Raw genomic sequence first — 21,378 nt, 5'->3', positions numbered from 1 at the left:
GTGGAGCAGAAAGTGATGGTTCCCAATGATGCAACTTGGAATAAAAAAGGCACTTATACATGACAGTTTTCTTAGGAAACAAATGAAGTTATAATTTTTTAAAAAAAGAAACAAAAGACTGCCCCAAAGAAACAGCATAAGCTTACAGAAACATGCACTCAATGGGTGAGCAGTGTAAAGACATGAACCGAATTGAATGACATCAAATGAGGTGGCTACAGGTTCTCAATCGGAGGCTCGATGATGAAATGTTCGAGACTCATTCTCAGGGAGCTCTTCAGAGTTGATACAACAACACTGAAAAATGGGCCAATTCTATTTAGCTGGTTCTTCAGTGGATTAATGATTAAAACAGAAACATTAAAATGGGTTTCTAGCTCTAACAGGAAGTGGGAGGTGTAGAAGCCCATTAATTTACTTCTCTGGACTTAAGGAAGGGGATGAGGACGGTGCTACACAGACCCCTCTCAGCACCCCATCCGCCACCAGACACTCCAGTGTTTCCGTGCCTGAACTGCCACAGCGGCGCCAGAGCAGAGCTTGTCACCCACAATTTAAGCTTAGATGTGGCTAATGTTCAATGGATACATGGGAGAATAATCAATCACCTGCCATGAGAGAAACATGGTGGCAATTCTTCCCAACAACAAATACTTATGCCAACACTCCTATTTTTTCAGTCTCCAAATAACTGCTCTTTTAACATGTTTGTGGAAAAGTTCTTCAAAGATGTAAAGCCTCTCAGTAAACTGTCAAAAATCAAAAGAGACAAATCAATGGAAAGTGAATTTTGGTGAGGTCTTCATCCTGGAAAGCCTCGAAGAGTAGAATAGAACATGGAAATGAAAGGTCAAGTTCTATGGCACAATAGAGATGATGATGATGACGTGCAAACAACATCAACCTGCAAGAGAGAAGGCCTCACAAATGGGAATGACAGCAGACTGGCAACCCTGGCTCCTTGCAAGTGTTTATGAATGTACATGGAAATGGTGTAAAAATGGTGTACTATTTTGTGTGTGCGTGTGTGTGTGTGTATTGCTGTTCAAAGAAAAGATTTCTATTCAATACTTTAAAATTACTCAACAGTCTTAGCTCATATTGTTTTGTCCTGAATCAGATTATGTACAATTGTGTTAATTCTCTCACTACCCTCCAACCAAAAACGAATACTATCCCATAGGACAAAAACTTCAGGCTACACCTTGGGTGCGAGTCCCATTATTTCCTAGAAGCAGGGAATGGGACCTGTGCATAACATATTTGCCTTTCTCTTGTGAGCTGTATGTGGTCACAGTTAAGGTGATGTCAATACAGGCCAAAGCCCAGAAAGAGGTAAAGGAGACCTGGCATGGAGGGCGTGGTTAAAAGCACTGTGAAACCCAATTAACTCTCGTTGTTTTACTTCTTTGCCCCTCCAAATCTCTGAAAGTCCATTTCAGAATTTAGAAGAAGTCTTTTTAGTTTTCAGCACTATCTCGAATGCCTGAAAACTGCTTTCTTTGGCCCATTTCAATATTTGGTCAAGCTATTCAGTCTGAACTCTACTTTAGAGCCCTCAAAGCAACAAGTCCAGGGACCTCAGGCAGATGCTCACCGCAATCAGGAACCACCTCTGCTGAGAAGCACAAGCTTAGATCACTAGACAAGACCTAGATGGAAAAACTGCCATAGGGTCACACCCTAAGAGGAACGGGGTGTGACCGGGCAAGTGCAATCCCGGCTCCAGGACTCTAGCCAACTCCTCTGAAACCTGCAGAGCGCCATCCAGAAAAGCAGAAAGCAGAATTAAATGTGCAAAACACACTCGGATGTGATAGAAGTCTGAAAAGAATATGTCCATTCAAAACATGTCTAATTATCATCAACAGCAGGCTCTTTATTTGAATTTTTAATAATTTAATTTACATAAAAGTGTCAAAGTTAAAAAACCTCGCATTTCCCCTCATTTATTGTAGAAAAGTTAGAAAAAAAGAAAATGATAAAAAAAAGAAAAAAAATCCCCAAATGTCCTACCAACCAGAAGAACTGTTAGTGTTATGGCATATTTTTCCTTTATCTTACTTCTCTACATATATATTGGGTTGGCCAAAAAGTTCTTTTGGGTTTTTGGGTAAGATGTTACGGAAAAACCCGAACGAACTTTTTGGCCAATCCAATAGAAATGTCCACATCTATAAATATTTAAGCTTATAAATATTTACACATCTATACTCTTTTACACATATATATATAAAGTATATTTTACATTTACAAAATTAGAGCAATACTTCATAATTTTTATGTGTAGCCCTTTTCACTTATTGCTCCATGAGCAATTAACCCAGGTCATTAACTTTCCTTTGAAAATGTGACTCTCGATTCATTTGGCAGAATTCATCAATCATTTCCTATTTCTTACTATTATAAATAACATTCTGATATTATGTTATAATGTACCTAAATCTGACTTTTTGTCAGTATTTCTCTAATATTCTTCTCAGTGAATTAGAGTAAAAAGAGTATGAATATTTGATACCTTTCTAATAAAAAGTTTTAAACCCTAAAATCATGAGTCAGTGCCCAATTCTCAAATACTTGTATTGAGGCACTATCACGTTCTCAGGCAAGTAAAAGATTGTAGTAAAACTGTACAAAAGAATCAGCAAAGAAGGAGAGTGGCAGAATGGAACAATTCCTTACAAAAGCAAAATACACAGAGCCCTCTAGATTGTCAGTGAGTCCCCCACGACACAGGCTGCCGTGGGACTGCACCGGAGACTACCTTAGCACTGAAGGTCAACGCAGGCCCAAAGCCTCAAAGATCTGAGGGCAGGGAAGTCAAAAAGAAGCAAGGAAAACTGTGAAGGACGTTTTAAAGTCTGGTTCAGATTACCTTCAGGTTGCTTGTGGTGTCTATAAGACAACACTGTGCCCTGAGCACGGTACTGTCATGCTCAGGACCGCATGGGTTGCCAGCTCAAGGCAAAGATACACAAACACAAAAAAGGTGCCTGCCTGCCTATCCCTCCTGAGATGATAGGAAGTGGGCAATCTGCTCTCCCCTAAAAGTGGATCTGTTTTTGGAATATGTTAAAAATGAAATGTCTCAGTTCATGATAAACAACCAAAAACAATGGTGAGTAATGGATTTGGTCACAGAACATGTCCATTTTTTTGTGAAAGCCTCTATTAATGAAGGAAGTGAAAGATGCTGGGCCAGAAAGTGAAAAAGCTAGCGCCCTTGGGTATATATAGACTGTGGACAAGAGGATAGTCACTAGGTAAAGAAGGATCCCAAACTCAAGAGAGTTCTCATTTTTCCACCATCACACTTATTTGCAACTAATTCTCCAACAATTATGCTGGATCTGATACACAGACAGAAAGATTTCCTCCAAGTCCTGACAGAGAGCTTTGGAAGTTCTTAATTTAAGAACTTAGAAGTACAGCATTCTCAACTTTCCCATATTATGACCCAGAGACCACATTTCCAGTGTTGAGAATCACCTCTGTAAAAAAAACAAAACAAAACCCCAAATTAAAATGGTCCAGATTGTCTTAGATGATGAACAAGTCAAACATTTTTGATTAATTTCCTGCCACAGGGACTCTGCTTTCTCCTGTCTTCATTTCTATCTCCAGAAGACTAAACTGGAAAACCAATGCTTAGAACATTTCAGAAGAGTAGGATTCTTTTCTCACCTTTTAAAACTGCTTTTTCTTGAAGCAGATCTGGTGGTTCTTTTAGTAATGCCTGCACTGCCAGAAATGTTAGGTTCAGATGTTTTACAGCTCTGAACACTGGACTGAAGAATTACTCTGAAAACAGTTGAAAAAAGATAACATTATATTCACTGAAGCAATGTGCAAATACTTGACAGAGGAAGGCACTTTTGCACTTTAGTGCAAATTATTTTCTTGAGAACGGAAAGGATTTTCCATAAACACATTTGCCAAAAAAAAAATTTGAAACACACTTTTACATCAAGGTCTTTTGAAATAAAGCACCTCATTTCCCTATGAAGGTTTACACAAAGATAACCAAAGAACTTTGCTTTTGGAAAATGAAATGACCTGGCATGTCAAGCAATTCCCACACCAAAGAAATCAATCAGTAAGACAAATTTTTGTGCCCCAAAGTAAAAATAAATTCTCAGAATTCTAGTCATGAAAACAAGAAATCATTTAAAAGCCCCAAATTCTAAAGACTACGAATATAAATATACATACAGTATTCACTCTTCAGAGATGGAAGTACAAGCAATAGACATCAAATCAACAGTAATTTTTTATAACATTTCAAATTTTAGAAGTATGTTCAAACAGAATTTTTTGGGCTGGCTTACAACCACTTACAAAGTCACCCAGTACCATTAAAGTGAAGCTGTTTAAATTTTGTGAAACTTGATTTAATTAAACTCTAGACATCTCAAGGAACTGAGACCTATGGGAGTAGACTGCCCAGGAGGCAAATTCATGAATCAGAAAGAACACCCTCAGATAAAGCCCACACAGAATACCTGTTCAAAAGTAGAGGGTGTTTTAAAATTCCTCACTGAATTGTCAGAGGGACAACAGCAGAAAACACCAAAAAATTTTACAAGCAATTCTTTTCTTCAAGAGATAATGACTAAAACACTGAACTGCATACATACACATTTACATATACTCAACTTTTATTTATCTTTGAGAGAAAATACTTTAAAAAGCTTTCTCCTCTCATATCCAAACATAAAGGTGAGATAGCCAACAACAACTTATGAGAACCCAGCTCATGCGTAAAAAGAAACCATTACAACGAACTAGCAGTCAGTCCTACCTCCTATGCCTGTGTTAACACCACATTAGTTAATAACCAAAGCCAGGTCCTTAAAATGTAGTAAATTCTTATAATCTTAATATTACTCAAACCATAGGATATTCAACATTTAGTAAAATACTAACTTCTCATCACTAAAAAAACAATGGGTTGTACTGCACCAGAGCAGAAGTCTGGAGGTCAGTGGTTTTCGAGCCATTTGGGGGAGAGGAGTAGAAGGCTGAGGGAGGGGAACTCCTAGCCTAGCTGTTTCTCTTTATCCAAGAACCATTTCTGAAAGTCTTATGAATCAGGCCTTCAATCTCACTGAGGGAAACTGATCCTGGGTAAATGAGCCAATGCTTGATTCAGGATTTCTGATAAAGTTTTATCATCCTAAATGTTGACTGTTTCAACAAAACAGAAAATGTATATGCAGACATAATTATATTATCTAAGAGGGTACCAACTGCCCTGGCATATAAATTCTATCCTTGAAAACAAGGATTTATTTTTAAATTCTTTCTGATTTTATAAAGTGAAGAGGAAATATTTAGTTGTCTCTGTTAAGAATGTGAATCTAGAATTTTTCATTAAAAAAAACAAACTGCAATGCTTCCATTGCTATTTCGAAGGCCCAGGCCCAGGGCTTGGTGCTGCCACTACTGTCCCGAGGCCTCTCACCCACTCAGTGAGGTTCATGAGTTTTATCTCCATTTTTTACAAATGGAGAAAATGAGACTCCTGTTGGCTTTTTTTTTGAAATACAACATCTACTTTTCAAATAATTTGAGGCCACTTATGGTCAAAAGTATCAACTATCACACTGTAAAATCATTAATATGAGGAAAAAAACAAGAGCCAATACATTGCCTGCTTAGGATATTTACCTCCTGATTTCTTAAGTTAGCTATTATGTTTAAATACTATTCAAAAGAAGAAATTACTGCTAAATCATATTTTAGGCTGATAGGAAACATCCTTTTAAAAGTACTTATTTCTCTATAAAATTAGTGTAAACAATTCATGTGAAGTAATATACTATTTTTTTTTAAACATCTTTATTGGAGTATAATTATTTTACAATGTTGTGTTAGTTTCTGCTTTATAACAAAGTGAATCAGTTATACATATACATATGTTCCCATATCTCTTCCCTCTTGCATCTCCCTCCCTCCCACCCTCCCTATCCCACCCCTCTAGGTGGTCACAAAGCACCGAGCTGATCTCCCTGTGCTATGCGGCTGCTTCCCACTAGCTATCTATTTTACATTTGGTAGTGTATATATGTCCATGCCACTCTCTCACCCTGTCACATCTTACCCCTACCCCTCCCCATAGCCTCAAGTCCATTCTCTAGTAGGTCTGTGTCTTTATTCCCGTCTTGCCACTAGGTTCTTCATGACCTTTTTTTTTTTTTCCTTAGATTCCATATATATGGGTTAGGATACTGTATTTGTTTTTCTCTTTCTGACTTACTTCACTCTGTATGACAGACTCTAACTCCATCCACCTCACTACAAGTACCTCCATTTCATTTCTTTTTATGGCTAATATTCCATTGTATATATGTGCCACATCTTCTTTATCCATTCATCCGATGATGGACACTTAGGTTGCTTCCATGTCCTGGCTATTGTAAATAGAGCTGCAATGAACATTTTGGTACATGACTCTTTTTGAATTATGGTTTTCTCAGGGTATATGCCCAGTAGTGGGATTGCTGGGTCATACGGTAGTTCTATTTTTAGTTTTTTAAGGAACCTCCATACTGTTCTCCATAGTGGCTGTATCAATTTACATTCCCACCAACAGTGCAAGAGGGTTCCCTTTTCTCCACACCCTCTCCAGCATTTATTGTTTCTAGATTTTTTGATGATGGCCATTCTGACCCATGTGAGATGATATCTCATTGTAGTTTTGACTTGCATTTCTCTAATGATTAATGATGTTGAGCATTCTTTCAGGTGTCTGTTGGCAATCTGTATATCTTCTTTGGAGAAACGTCTATTTAGGTCTTCTGCCCATTTTTGGATTGGGTTGTTTGTTTTTTTGTAATTGAGCTGCATGAGCTGCCTGTAAATCTTGGAGATTAATCCTTTGTCAGTTGCTTCATTTGCAAATATTTTCTCCCATTCTGAGGGTTGTCTTTTGGTCTTGTTTATGGTTTCCTTTGCTGTGCAAAAGCTTTTAAGTTTCATTAGGTCCCATTTGTTTATTTGTGTTTTTATTTCCATTTCTCTAGGAGCTGGGTCAAAAAGGATCTTGCTGTGATTTATGTCATAGAGTGTTCTGCCTATGTTTTCCTCTAAGAGTTTGATAGTGTCCGGCCTTACACTTAGGTCTTTAATCCATTTTGAGTTTATTTTTGTGTATGGTGTCAGGGAGTGTTCTAATTTCATACTTTTACATGTATCTGTCCAGTTTTCCCAGCACCACTTATTGAAGAGGCTGTCTTTTCTCCACTGTATATGCTTGCCTCCTTTATCAAAGATAAGGTGACCATATGTGCGTGGGTTTATCTCTGGGCTTTCTATCCTGTTCCATTGATCTATGTTTCTGTTTTTGTGCCAGTACCAAACTGTCTTGATTACTGTAGCTTTGTAATATAGTCTGAAGTCAGGGAGCCTGATTCCTCCAGCTCCATTTTTCGTTCTCAAGATTGCTTTGGCTATTCGGGGTCTTTTGTGTTTCCATACAAATTGTGAAATTTTTTGTTCTAGTTCTGTGAAAAATGCCAGTGGTAGTTTGATAGGGATTGCATTGAATCTGTAGATTGCTTTGGGTAGTAATATACTATTAATAGCTAATAATTTATGTGCAATTTTGAAAATGAGAGCATGACAGAAATTTGAAATGCATTAATCTCATCAGTAAAGATTCAGGTCACCAGTTATTTGCATTAAAAACAGAGCAGTTATTACATCTGTAGGTTATGCATCAATAAAGTGGGAAGGAAACACAGCAACTACACTTAGATATTACCTGAGATATCCTACAAGTTAACACCCTAAGGTGGGTTAAGCTAGCAAACGTGTGAAGTATTCACTCTGCCACAGGGATGTGGGAAATCACTAACCCCCACCTTGCACACTAGGCCAATCACATGGCCCTGCAGGACAACATTCAGCAAATGTCATTTCTCCTTTCCATCTTTTCCTGATAGAACCCTCAGTCCTACCTTCTATCTCTTGCCCATACTAGAGTTCGTTTTCTTCTCTGCAGTATCTTTTGAGGCCCAATATTTTCCGATTTTGGATACAAAGATATCTGCAACTTGAGGCAAAGCAAAAAATTGAAAAGCCAGGTCTCTCACCTATCAAGTCACAAAGTACTTTGAAAATAAATGTTCATTCCAAGAAGAGAATCCATCAGCTCAACCATGCACTATTTACACTGGTTGTCCACCACTGATACAAAAAGAGCCTGCAAAATGATAGGCCTGAGGCCCTGCAACCTGCAGAGATGCCTTTCCCACTGTCTAAAAGGTCTGAAGCAGCATGTGAAGTGCTGTTATAAGGAAGCTCTCCAGGCATGCCAGGAAACAACCTATCAGGCGATGCTACATCATCAGCCAATAGAGGTGAATGTCAACAACAGTGCCCATGAGTAGTCACCTCAAAGGATAATTATAAGGATTATATCTGTTTACATTATTGTTATTGTTGAAAGCTTTTGTTTCTGTAAATTCCAAATTAATCAGGGTAGGCTAAAGTGAATACTCTGCTTTGGGCTAGAAATACAATGGCAAATGTCAGTAATAACAAAAAACGTTATGTCTTACATAGAATATTAAAAAGAAAAGAGCCTGATAGAGACCATTTTTTAAACTTACCCAGCAAAAAATAATACAACCATGAAATGCCTAAACATCATTAGCAATGACTCCACCTGTTTGAAATTGCCACTCGGAATAGTTTGAGAAGAATAAATCTATGCAGTGTGTGATGGCCCTGAGTCCAAATGTGTGAAATCTAGGCTCAATAAGAGAAGTAAAGGAACAAAACACCTGAAGGGATAATCCGTATCAGAAACATAGCATATGTGCCTATGTAATAAGCTTGTATTAATAAGATTTTTTAAAAATGTCATATATAGGTTCATGTTAAGCAGCTTTTCCTTAATTTTGAAAAGAATGGCATCTGCTAGTTTTTTAAATCTTTTCTAGCCATTTGAAAACATTCAACGAACCACAAAGTACTAGAGTTGGTTGCAATGGAATTTTACTTTGGAGGAGATCCTAGAAGGCACTTTTGTATTCCTTTATAACTCCCAAGTCCAAGTTGGAACAAGACAAGAAATTCTTAAAATTTGAGCTAAAGAAAAAGTTTCAGAGAAAAAAAGAATGCAGCCTAGACGTAAGAGGGTAATGGTGAACCACAGTCTCACAGGATACACCCTCCTTTCTGTGCTCTTGGTCTTAACATGATGTTCCCGGAAAGCTTCTTGCCACATTCTTCTGCAGAAAAGGAGTCTCTTCACTGTGAAGGTATTCATTTAATGACGAAAGGTATCAAGAGAATACAAATTCTGCCTCTATTAACCTAATAAAAGCATTCTAGTTACTTTTGGGAAAGGAGGAAAGTGGGAAGGAAAAAGGAGCACAGTGCCTGTCATGTGAAAACACAAACATAAACAAGGGACTCCAGTTTTCTCTGCTTTCCTATCTTCATTCAACACCAAGTGTTGAAAACTATACTTAACTGTATTCCCTAAAGGGGAGGAAGTGAAACGAGGTAGAGGAGAAAATTCTGCATACTCAAGACAGAAGATTTATTAGGGAAGCAGGTGCCTGCTGAGAGAGCACCGTGTACAATGGCAGAATCAGAGGTGAAAAAGGATGCAATGCTCACTAGACCTCATGGCTACAAAACAAAGTCTTTACTAACAGCAGAAAACCAGTGGGAAAATTCTTTTTGCTAGATTGGAAAGGATATATTAACGATATTTACTCTAGAAAACCAGAGGAAAGTTGTACAGACAACTGATTGAAAGAAAACCACCCCAATTACCCCAAACTAACTATACATTTTTGATAAGAAAAAGAAACTACGTCATTGTCATCATAAATTGCTATTTCAAAAAATCTGTTAAGAGTAAGCACATCTTAAACGAAGCGTGTTACTTTTAATATCCCTGGTATGAAAGTAACAGAGAAGACTTCCTTCCCTGCCACCAACCCATGAAGTGCAATGATTCAGAATAAGAACCTTTGAAAAAAGGCAAATCAACAAAGCTAGAAGAGCTGATAGTGAGAAAAACATGCATCATGAGAAACACACTGGACACCAGAGGTGAGCACTAGTAGAGAAGTGGAATGGGACACTTACACAGCAGCTATCTGTCAAGGGTCCTGATGGCTACTGTGTTCTTAAACCATCGAGACAGAATAGCAGGATGGGGAGAATGTAGTCACAAACAATCCACCAGATGACAACACTACACAGTGCAGAGGTCAGCACAGCTAGGGAACATCTGGAAAGGGGCGAAGGGGAAAGAACAGATGTTCAAATTGGGAAGCCAAAATAAATAAAATAATAAATAAATAAAGCCACGTGTGAATTTTAGATACCCTGCGATGCAAAGGAGCAGGAAACAGGGATCAAATTTTGCCATTTTATGTTGGAAAAAAATGCTGTCTTCAGTTTTAAACAGATTTGATATTTGGTAAAGAAAGAGTAGACCCAATCTCTAGTTGGATAACTACCCCATGTTAATTTAATTGTATGATACTGAAATTAGAGTCGTAGCTATGCGATTGAAATTCTTCAAAAAGCACAATATGCACACAGAAAACCAAATCACAGAGAAAAAGGAGGCAAAACCAACCAGACAAACAAACAAAAAAAGCCCTGAACTGACACAGGCTTGTGTCTGCTTTATAGATTTTCATTTGTTCCTCTAGTAAAGCTCATGGCATGAGAATTATTTTTCAATGATGAAACATACCCACCTACACTGTACTGTTTAGGTGGTTTTAAGGGATTTTCAAGGCTAACTATATCTGTATTTTTACCTGTTCCCATAGGATGCACTTCCACTCTTCATGCATCATTTCCTTTGCCCCTAACAAACCTAGCAGAAATCATCAGCACAATGCAGAAAGATAGGCAGCATGGATGAAGTTACAAAATCTACCCAATCTGTTTTAGCACAGACAATAATATACTTGCCATTATCCTGAAGATCACTTCAAGATCATGGTGCTACATAATTTCCTGTCTTCATGGTAGTCAGGATCAGACAAGCTCTCTGACAAAATTACCAATTTTACAATTTCTAACACTTAATTCTCCCCAAATATTGACTGTAAAACAGAAACCAATGACTGGATTACTTTATGTACTATAACTTTCTTTTAAGAATCACCAGTATGCATATATTTTTAATTAACTTTCCCTCTTACATTTTCATTTGGCTAAGTACCAACAGTGAAGCAAAATAACATGTCCACACTGACAGATGGGTCAAAATCAGGAGGCAGGAATTGAATTTAGATGTTTCAACCCAAGCTGCTGCTGCAAACTCTCTCTCTCAGGGGACTTTTAAATATTTCTAAAATAACAACAAACACTTGGGAAGGAAAGGAAATCTCCAGTTGACCTCCTCTTCTAGGGCCAAAAGAGCTACAAATAGAGCAAAAATGAGACGACTGTAACAGCAAAGAGGGTCTGAAAAAGCAGGAAGGGATAAGGAAGGAGAAGGAAGGAAAATCTGCTGTGACTAATCTTAAATCTCCCAGTGTTTACGCATAATTAAGAGCTTAGAATTTTAGCATTTTGCTTTTCCTTTAAAAGTGTGACCTAAAATCTTGTTAATTGTGTGTATGGGAAGAGGGTGGTTTGGGGACTATTCTATTTTTGGGGGGATTACAATTACAATTAAAGGGAATCCTGAGCTAGCTTTTTTTTTAAACTTTTACCAAGTAAAAGGTTGTTTTAGGGAATTCCCTGGCAGTCCCAGTGGTTAGGAATACACTTTCACTGCTGAGGACCCAGGTTCGACCCCTGATAGGGGAACTAAGATCCCACAAGTCGCAAGGCGTGGCCAAAAAAAAAAAAAAAGATTCTTTTAACACATGCCAAGAATGCCAAGAGTGCTTCAGAGCAAAGGGCCAGTGTTCTTTACTCCTTTTAGGGTAAGGTGGGCTGTAAATAGATAACTAAGCAAATGGATAGCACAGAGGCTGGTCTTTCCTCCACTGGTCTTTGCTAGTTACTATCATTCAGCCATCCATCAACTACCACCCCAGGGAACCTCACATACCAAGATAAATGTCATAGCATCTAGTGTCATCTTTGGTTTCCAACAATATTTCTAATTTTAGTCTACATTTATTGTTTTCTTTTATGTTTCCACAAATCCATGAGCTATGGAAGAGACTTTTATAGTCTCATTTTTCTAGAAAGGAGCATCAAATGATTTGAACTCTTATAAAACATATTCACAAGATAGCAGACTCAGAGTAACTACAGAAAATTTCCTATAAGCCCTATCGAACTCAAGAACCTTTGACTAAGCAGAATTCCCATCCCTGACTCCCAACTTGACTTTTGAACAGAAGGCAACAAGCTATTGAGAAATAAACTGATGCTGCAGATTCTTAAAAACAGAACGAAAAATCTGGACATGACTAAAAGCAACCCACAAAATCATCCATTTTCTAGGGCTTGTGATTCCAAGTGTGGTCCCTGGACCAGCAGCATCTTTAACACCTGGAAGCTTGCCAGAAATGCAGAATCAGATGGCACCCCAGACCCACTGATCATTATCTGCATTTTAACAAGCTTCCCAGGAGACTCAAATGCACACTGAAGTTTGAGAAGCACTGCTCTAGGGCACTAGCTATTTCCTCCTGTCTAAAATTGGCTTCAGAATGATTATTTGGAGGGACTATACTATTTCTAAATAAAAAGAACCATTAAGGGCTTCCCTGGTGGCGCAGTGGTTAAGAACCCACTTGCCAATGCAGGGGACACGGGTTTGAGCCCTGGTCCAGGAAGATCCCACATGCCGTGTAGCAACTATGCCCGTGCGCCACAACTACTGAGCCCGTGTGCCACAACTACTGAAGCCCGTGCACCGCAATGAAGAGTAGCCCCCGCTTGCCGCAACTAGAGAAAGCCCGCGTGCAGCAATGAAGACCTAACATGGCCAAAGATAAAATAAATTAAAAATAAACTAATTTAAAAAATAGTAACTAAAAAAAAAAAAAGAACCATTAAGACCTTAAATGAAGACTTATAATGAAATTAAAAACAAAATGGCATTTGGAATTAAATAAATTATTTAAAGCATTCTAGTTGATTGAATGCACAACTAAACAGCAAAGAGAATGCTTAATTAATGCCTATAATCAATACTGATGCCTTTCATTCACATGGCACTTTATTTTGGAAAACTCGTTCCTTTTCTATGGGTCTTTTAAGAATCTCCCAAGGCAGTGGCCCATGATGACACATCCCTTAAGTGTAATTCTACTTTGGATTTTAAGATTATGAGAAGATACCAGTGAAGAACTACTTTTAATTAAAAAGGCCTGTTCTTCTCTGCCATAACCATTTACTATGTCATAGGTCCTTGCCATATTACAGGATGCTTACTGAATACTAAGATGACCTATCTCCATCACCAAAAAAGGGGGGCGGTGTGAAATTTGGCACCCACCCCACAATGAAAGGTACTAGAAGGAAGGAATCCATTGGTATAGGTGGGAGCATCTACTAAAGAATACCCTAGAAAAAAAGTACAATGGTCAAGTTTTTGATTCTACATATCTTTCTAACAATCCTGGACGTTCCATGAGATTGAATCCCGACTAACACTTACAGAAGCAAGTATAAGTGGACACACACACAACCCAATAACTATAAAACTTCCTATCTCCATACTAAACCTTCTTCTGTAACTTGAAAAATTCCTCCAACAAAAAATTAATACAAAAATATAGTTTAATCAATTCACTGTTGACTTAAAATAATATAATGACATTAAGCCACCATGTCACCACTAATTAAAGTTTACCATACCAAAACAGATTATGTGTAATACGGTAGTAAATTTAAAGAAATTCACAATTTTAATAACTCTGGACAAACCTACAGTTATTCTACAGTTTATATCTGCTGTCACTCTCTTGAGGATGTAACATGTTTATGAGAAATGGAATACTGTGTGTCATATCAGTAAACAAAGGATGTCACAGTCATCAGTGATTACAGCCACAAGCCAACAATGAGCTGGTGAGCCCTAAGGGAACTCAGGAAGGAAAGAATACCTGCCATCTAGCAGCCATCAGGCTGCAGCCACTCCTACTCCCCATGGTGAGCCCTGAGGAAACTCAGCATAGATACTGGCCCCAGATAGCTGAGGAGCATATCAAAGGAATTATTTCAGTGAGCCCAGACTCTTGCATCTTCCCATACATAGAAAAGCGCTAAATTCCTTAACTTGAGATATCTATTTTCTCTTATTAATGGTAATCTTTTGACATTCAGACTACCTTTGCTGCAAAACTCCTATATATCCTGGCTCCCTCCTCACCTCCTTGGAGCAGTTCTCTCAGGGTTACTTGAGATGCTGCCTCCCGGGCTTCTTCAAGTCCTAAAAATTTCCGCCAAATGAAACATAACTCTCAACTTTTAGGCTGTGAATATTTTTTTAGTCGACAGTTATTATCCATGGAGAAAAATCACTCCGAATAGTGCTTTCCTGTCTATATGAGCTAGCGAGGTTGCAACAGAAGACAGAGATAATCAAAGGATAGCTAAGAGCTTCTTAGGCAACACCCTTAGATTTTAAATAAAGTAGATATTCATTTCAAAGTGGCATAATGGGCATGCAACCATGGAGAAAATGTACAGGAAAAAATGCTCATGAAGGACCTTATACACAAATTAAATAACTACAACCACACGAAGGAAATCAGACTCACGTGAGGGGAATAGCGTTTGTTTTTGATTGTCTTCTGCTTTTCAGGGCTCGAAGTCTATCACCTTGTGTCACTACATTGATTTCGTCGTCATCACTGTACTGTGTAAGTAGAAAAACACTGAGCTAACGATTTAAGCTGTACTTATTAATGCAGCGAAGCATAGCAGCTACATTTACCCATATAGATCATACATAGACACATATAAATATACTTCAACATTCTGATGAACTCTAAAATATTTTGCTGCTTTCAAAATAAAGGTACCGGACACATTTCGAGACAACCAAAAGTTGACTTTCATAGACAAAGAACCCAATAGCACTCTTGTTATAAAACATTTTGACAGTGAAGAGGCATAATGGGTTTTCAGTATTGAAAACACTCTCTTTTAAATTTCACAATCTACTTACCACCACTTAATATAGTACTGCTACCCCCTAAACTCTTGGTTCTTTAAAGTGCCCCATCTGAGAACAATTGGTTCCCTAAATCAGCTACCATGAAATAGGAAAAAAATGGGGGAAAGGGGTGTCACGAGGTCCATCTAAAGAGTGTACTTCACATACCTCTTTTTATCACCAGTGCCTTGTGAGTAAACAAAAAATAAACTTTAGTTTTATGGACACATAACCTCGTTTTAACTATTTTGACTAAAAAGTTCCTAGAGAGGGCTATAAGTATAAAAAATGTGTGATGATAATCCCTCAAAATGTGCTTTATTATTTTTATCTACAATTTTCTCCATGCCCTAAAAAGTTCTCAACAGCACTTAAAGCAATGACAACAGTGTGATGGGGGTGGTTCGATTACCAGTTCATGTTCTTGCTTGTCTTGATTCTCGACCCCATTGATTGAAATGTCATCAACAGCCAAGAGGAGTTTTGAGACAGCTGCTCTGTGTTTTCCATTCTCCTGACCCTTTAACTTTTGACGAAAATAGTCACCTTCCATCCAGAGGCTTGCCTGTTTCCTACAGTATTTAAGTAACAATATCAAAATACAGCCTTCCAGAAAGATACATACAAACAACTTTCTCCTACTAGACTATCTGCTGTTACTGGAGCCTAAGGAAAATTCTACTTCCCATCACTTTCCAGACCCATGCATTCCTGAGGAATTACAAAAGCTCTCCATCCACTTACATCATCAAAAATTGTTGCTGAGGTCCAATCACTGAGCCAGGTCTGCAGATTCTGACCCAAGCAATGGCCTCGGTTGCTGTCATCCTGTAATGCTTCATGATGTAGCAGGCTATCAAAGTGCCTGTTCGTCCAAGGCCAGCTAGGAAAATAAACAAACCAATGAGACCTGGTGTCATGTGCTCCAGAATTTCGTTGGGCAGGTAGAATTTTTTAAAAAAGCTTCCCATGATTCTGCTCCCCTCAACAGTGGTTCACATGTTTTGATGCACAGTACAATCAACTGGAGAGTTTTTTTGTTTGTTTGTTTTTATTATTCTTTCTTTATTTTAGGCTACATTGGGTCTTTGTTGCTGTGTGCGGTCTTTCTCTAGTTGTGGTGAGCGGGGGCTACTCTTCGTTGCAGTGCACGGGCTTCTCACTGCAGTGGCTTCTCTTGTTGCAGAGCACGGGCTCTAGGCGCCAGGGCTTCAGGAGTTGTGGCTCGCAGGCTCTGGAGCGCAGGCTCAGTAATTGTGGCACACGGGCTTAGTTGCTCCACAGCATGTGGGATCTTCCCAGATGAGGGCTTGAACCTGTGTCCCCTGCATTGGCAGGCGGATTCTTAACCACTGTGCCACCAGGGAAGCCCAACCGGAGAGTTTTAATTGGTATGTGATGCAGCCTGGACACAGAGATTCCTAAAATCCCTCACTTGATTCTATGTTTAGCCAAGATTGAAAATCACTTTCTAAGCGATGATTCTCAGTAAGTGCAGTGTTTTATACTCTGGGTTTTCAGTTAATGGAACCACCATCTTTCCAAAAATACAGGCTTAAAATCTTGTACTTTCTCCCTCATCCAACTGTTTTTTCTACTCTACTTTTATACCTATTTGCACGTGGACTTTTTTTTCCACTCTATTCCTGCTGTCCTCCTTTACTCTTGTCTAGACTAGTATCATTACCTCCTGTGATGGTTAATTTTGTGTGTCAACCTGGCAGGTGTATTTGGATGAAATTGGTAGACTTTGAGTAAGCCAACTGTCCTCCGTAATGTGCGTGGGCCTCATCCAATCAGCTGAAAGTCTGAACAGAACAAAAATACTTGCCTCCCAAAGTTAGAGGGAATTCTCTACCAGACAGCCTTTGGATTTGAACTGCACCATTGGCTCTCCTGGGTCTCCAGCCTGCCAGTTCACACTGCAGGTTTTATGCTCACCAGCCTATATAGTCACATAAGCAAATCCCTTATAATAAATCTCCTTCTCTCTATATATACATCCTACTAGTTCTATTTGTCTGGAAAACTCCCACTAATACAGATTTTGTGAAGTGGCATGCTACTGAAACATTATGTAAAAATGTGGAAGTGACTTTGGCATTGGAATTCTAAAGGCTGGGAGAGTTTTAAGGCACATGTTAGAAAAAACCTAGATAAACACACCATTGTAAAGCAATTATACTCCAATGAAGATGTTAAATAAAATAAATAAAAAAAAAGAAAAAACCTAGATTGCCTTTGAAGGGGCTGTTAGTAGCAGGAATACAGACATTAATCGTGATTCCAACGGACTCACATGGAAACTGGAAGAAAGGCAATCCTCGTTAAGAAGTGGCAAAAAAACCTGGCTGAATTGTGTTCTAGTGCTTTGTGGAAGGTAAAACTTATGAGTGACAACCTTGGATAATTAGCAAAGGAGATTTAAATTCATAAGTGAAGTGTTAAAGGTGCAGCTTGGTTTCTCCTGACTGATGTGAGAGGAGAGAGAGGAATTGAAGAAGTAATTGTTAAGCAAAAAGGAACGAGAAACTAAACATTTAGAAAATTCTAGGCCTATTCATTTTGAAAAAAGTGAGAAAGTGTGTTCTGGATACCAAGGGTATGATTGAAAAATCAGTTCCATAAAGATATTACCCATGGATTTAATCAGCCATCTCATCAGAAGCTAAAAATACTGATGGGATTACACTGGAAGACTGCCAGTTTGGACTAAAGGGGACAGAAACAGGATGAAATAAAGGAAGGCTTTTACATTTCAGGGATCCTATAGGACTGGACAACAGAGGTAACTGGTTGCAAACATGGCTTATCCTTCAAAAGAAGGTTAGTATGACCCTGACGGTGATGCAGAGATCAGCTTCCACTGCAGGGGGCACAGGTTCAATCCCTGATCAGGGATCCTTGCATGCCATGTGGTGAACAACAACAACAAAAGACAGTTTTTTCTGTTTTTTTTTTTTTCCCAAAGATAGTAGTCATCTTTTCTTTCTAAAATTTATTTATTTATTTTTGGCTGTGTTGGGTCTTCGTTTCTGTGCGAGGGCTTTCTCTAGTTGCGGCAAGTGGGGGCCACTCTTCATCGCGGTGCGCGGGCCTCTCACTGTCGCGGCCTCTCTTGTTGCGGAGCACAGGCTCCAGACGTGCAGGCGCAGTAGTTGTGGCTCACGGGCCCAGTTGCTCCGCGGCATGTGGGATCTTCCCAGACCAGGGCTAGAACCCGTGTTCCCTGCATTGGCAGGCAGATTCTCAACCACTGTACCACCAGGGAAGCCCGACAGTTGTTTTAATGTCTTTGTCTAGTAAGTCCACCATCTGGTCTTTCTTTGGGACAGTTTCTGTTGATTCATTTTATTCCTTTGAATGAGCTATCCTTTCCTGTTTCTTTGTATATCTTGAGATTTTTTGGTGAAAACTGGACATTTGAATCTTATAATGTGTGAACTCTTGAGATTAGATTTCTGATATTCCCCAGGTTTGCTGTTTAGTTTTTCTTTTCCCCAGTGTTGGATTTTTCTTAACAAAAATGTATCCCTTGCCTTCTTAGTTAACTAACAAAAGGAGAAAAGTTAAATAAATCCTAGTATATTCATCCAATGTGTTATTACACATTCATTCAATAAATATTTATTAAGTGCCAAGCACTGTTCTAGCTGCTGAAAGCCTAGCAACTTGTCAGAATATAAAGTCCAAAAGATAAGCTCTTGGAGTCTGCTCTGCTTACTGACATATGCCAGAACCTACCAAAGTAGGCACTGAATAGATATTTGATGAATAAATGAATGTGATAAGCCTTTGTAGTATTACCCATGAATACAACTTAATTTACTATACTTTCCATATGAAATTAGGGTTTTAAAAGCATTCTTTATATGTACAGCCTTTTTATGACAATCATACCTCAATAAAGTGGTTTTAAGAAAAAAAAGTAAATCACAAAAGGAAAAAAAAGCACTCTATAAAAAACAAAGGCATCTTCATGTGTCCTTGCATATAATCTAAACGAGTATGGTGTGTTTCTACACATATATACATTCATGTCCCCCATTTTTTAACCAACACTAGAAACATACCTTTACAGTGTACTGCAATGGCACCCTCTGCATTTTCACAAATATCCAGAAATTCTTTAACAATGGCATCAGTAGGGGTGCTGCCATCCGCAAAGAAAAGATCATAGTGATCGAAACCAGCGTTCGTAAAGCGTTTGGCATCATACATCCTTTTATTCAGACGAATAATGGTAGTAACGTTGTGATTCTTAAAATACGGAATATAAGCCTCAGGAGAATGTTGGTGGTAACCTACATAAAGAAATTCACCAGATGCTGTAAAATGCAGAAAGAAAACAATGGATAACAATTTCACTTGTAACTGGGTGGAAACAGTATCTGGACTGGGGATTGAATACCAGTTTGATTATAACTGTGAAAAAAATAAATTTAAAAAGTTAAAATTCAGGCAGAATGATGTGCTAAAATGTCCACGTACACTTAATTAAGACAGTCGAGCTTTGGCCTCTTTTAAAAGAAAATATTGGATAGATACTTTTAATAACAAAACTATACTGGTCCCATGTATTTGCATACCACTTTCAAGTCTGGTTCTTGAATGAGGTCCACAGAAGGCAAGAAATCGGTCTGGTATTATCCAATTTAAATCTCCATTTTCTGCTTTCTGCAAAGGGAAGACCAAAACAAGATCAATGTATGTGTATGTATACGTGTACCTAAGAACAGGTAAGAAATAAATCAAGAGTTGCCTTAAGAGCTATAGGCCAGGCAAGTAACCCAAAACTGATTTATTTGACTTAATTATCAGCCAAGGGAATTGATGAGTTCATTCCAAGCTAAAAGATGTAAGCAGGAATGAGGACAAGCATTGCCACATGTTCTGATTTTGAAGTAAAACCAGAAGTCTGGAGTTTTTAATGAGAAATGTGTGGTAGATTTCATTGAATCACAGGCATCACAGATTGTAAGACATATCCTGAATTCAGAGAATTCCTATTCAAAACAGGATAAAATGGGCATCGTGGACTCAATGAAAAACACTAATCCAAAATTTCTAAATATACTTATAGAGACTAAACAAAGCTACCATGGTGGTCTGTAGCTACCCTGTGTCTCAATGCAGTTTCACTGAAAGTAAACGACATTTGTGGGTGACCCTGCTACTCTCCCACAATGCTGCAATTTCCGCATTAGCGAGAGGGAAGCTAATTAGCACCTATATTACTCCTTAGTAAAAAACACATAAAGGCATCACTGTGCTACACTGAGGGAATACCAACTGGTGTTTTTATTAGTTTTGCTTATCTAAAAAGAGAAAGTATATTTTATTTTAAATGTTTAATTTTATAAGGAGAAGCACAAAAAATGGTGTTAATAATTCAATTATATTCAGTAGTTAAGATGGTAAATAAATATTGATGTATATTGTACTTTATAAATGTACTGCTCTTACACAGAAGTAAAGGCAGAGTTGGCCTAATGAATCACACAATATGCTTTTAAGTGTTTGGTACATCACAGTAGTGACTAGTAGTAACTATTAACCCAATTTATCAATAAAATAGTTCAGTTATACTTAGGAGTTTAAAATAATAGTTACTTTAAAAATTGATTGTGAAAGAACAGTTATCTGAGGATTCAAGATACTGCTGAATAAAGTACTGTCTATGGAATCACTCCATTATTAGTGAGACTGCTCAAGATAACTATAGCAGGCTAAAAAAAAAAACAAGATTCCACAAGTATTCTTGGCTGGAAAAGACCTTTAGCATAACATCTTACTCATTATCTACTTGGAAGGTAGAATAGTAGAATCAAACTACTCATTAAAAAAAAAAAAATACACTACATTAAAAAACATAGAGGACATCTGTGGTTTTGCCTGCCTGGACTCTCTCCTCTCTGTGCCCCCCCCCCCCACCTTTCTTGGTCTGTATGATTTGATAGGGCTGACCCGATTCCACTCCTGTGATGGCCAAAGTATTCTACACCTACTCATCCCCCACCCTCACCAAAAACACAACCTAGGTCAGGACTAGAGACATGATCTAAGCCAGGTCAATGAGAGGAATTCGAGAGTCTTCTGCTGGAGCTATGAATTTTCTTTTCCAATGAGTTGGGTAAATCAAACGGGTAAGTCAAAGCTGTTGGTAGCCATCTTTATTCCAACTGGGGAGAACTGACCTTGGAACAAAACTAGCTTCAGCCCAATTTCTGGTAAGTGCTTGAGTACCTGAATCTGGTCATGAGTGA

At 38.3% G+C, this 21,378-nt stretch overlaps 1 protein-coding gene across 9 annotated transcripts in view; it reads right to left on the bottom strand.

Moving 5' to 3' along the window:
* Positions 1-21,378, bottom strand: part of CDC14B (cell division cycle 14B) — a 105,422-nt gene that overhangs the window by 9,066 nt on the left and 74,978 nt on the right. For 5 of the 9 annotated variants that reach the window (XM_059924445.1, XM_059924446.1, XM_059924444.1 and 2 more), the window contains exons 8-13: positions 19,702-19,789; positions 19,186-19,416; positions 15,857-15,995; positions 15,525-15,684; positions 14,715-14,812; positions 3,685-3,801 (exon numbers count right to left, since the gene is read on the bottom strand). In XM_059924445.1, coding sequence (XP_059780428.1) covers positions 3,685-3,801; positions 14,715-14,812; positions 15,525-15,684; positions 15,857-15,995; positions 19,186-19,416; positions 19,702-19,789 — 833 coding nt within the window. Of the gene's footprint in view, positions 1-3,684; positions 3,802-10,110; positions 10,256-14,714; positions 14,813-15,524; positions 15,685-15,856; positions 15,996-19,185; positions 19,417-19,701; positions 19,790-21,378 lie in introns of all 9 variants that reach the window. The other 4 variants (XM_059924448.1, XM_059924451.1, XM_059924453.1 and 1 more) reach the window with 2 other exon arrangements.

This window comes from Balaenoptera ricei, chromosome 6 (assembly GCF_028023285.1).
Source record: "Balaenoptera ricei isolate mBalRic1 chromosome 6, mBalRic1.hap2, whole genome shotgun sequence".
Classification (NCBI taxonomy): domain Eukaryota; kingdom Metazoa; phylum Chordata; class Mammalia; order Artiodactyla; family Balaenopteridae; genus Balaenoptera; species Balaenoptera ricei.
Note: the sequence above shows the minus strand (reverse complement) of the source record. Positions and strands in the feature narration are given on the sequence as shown.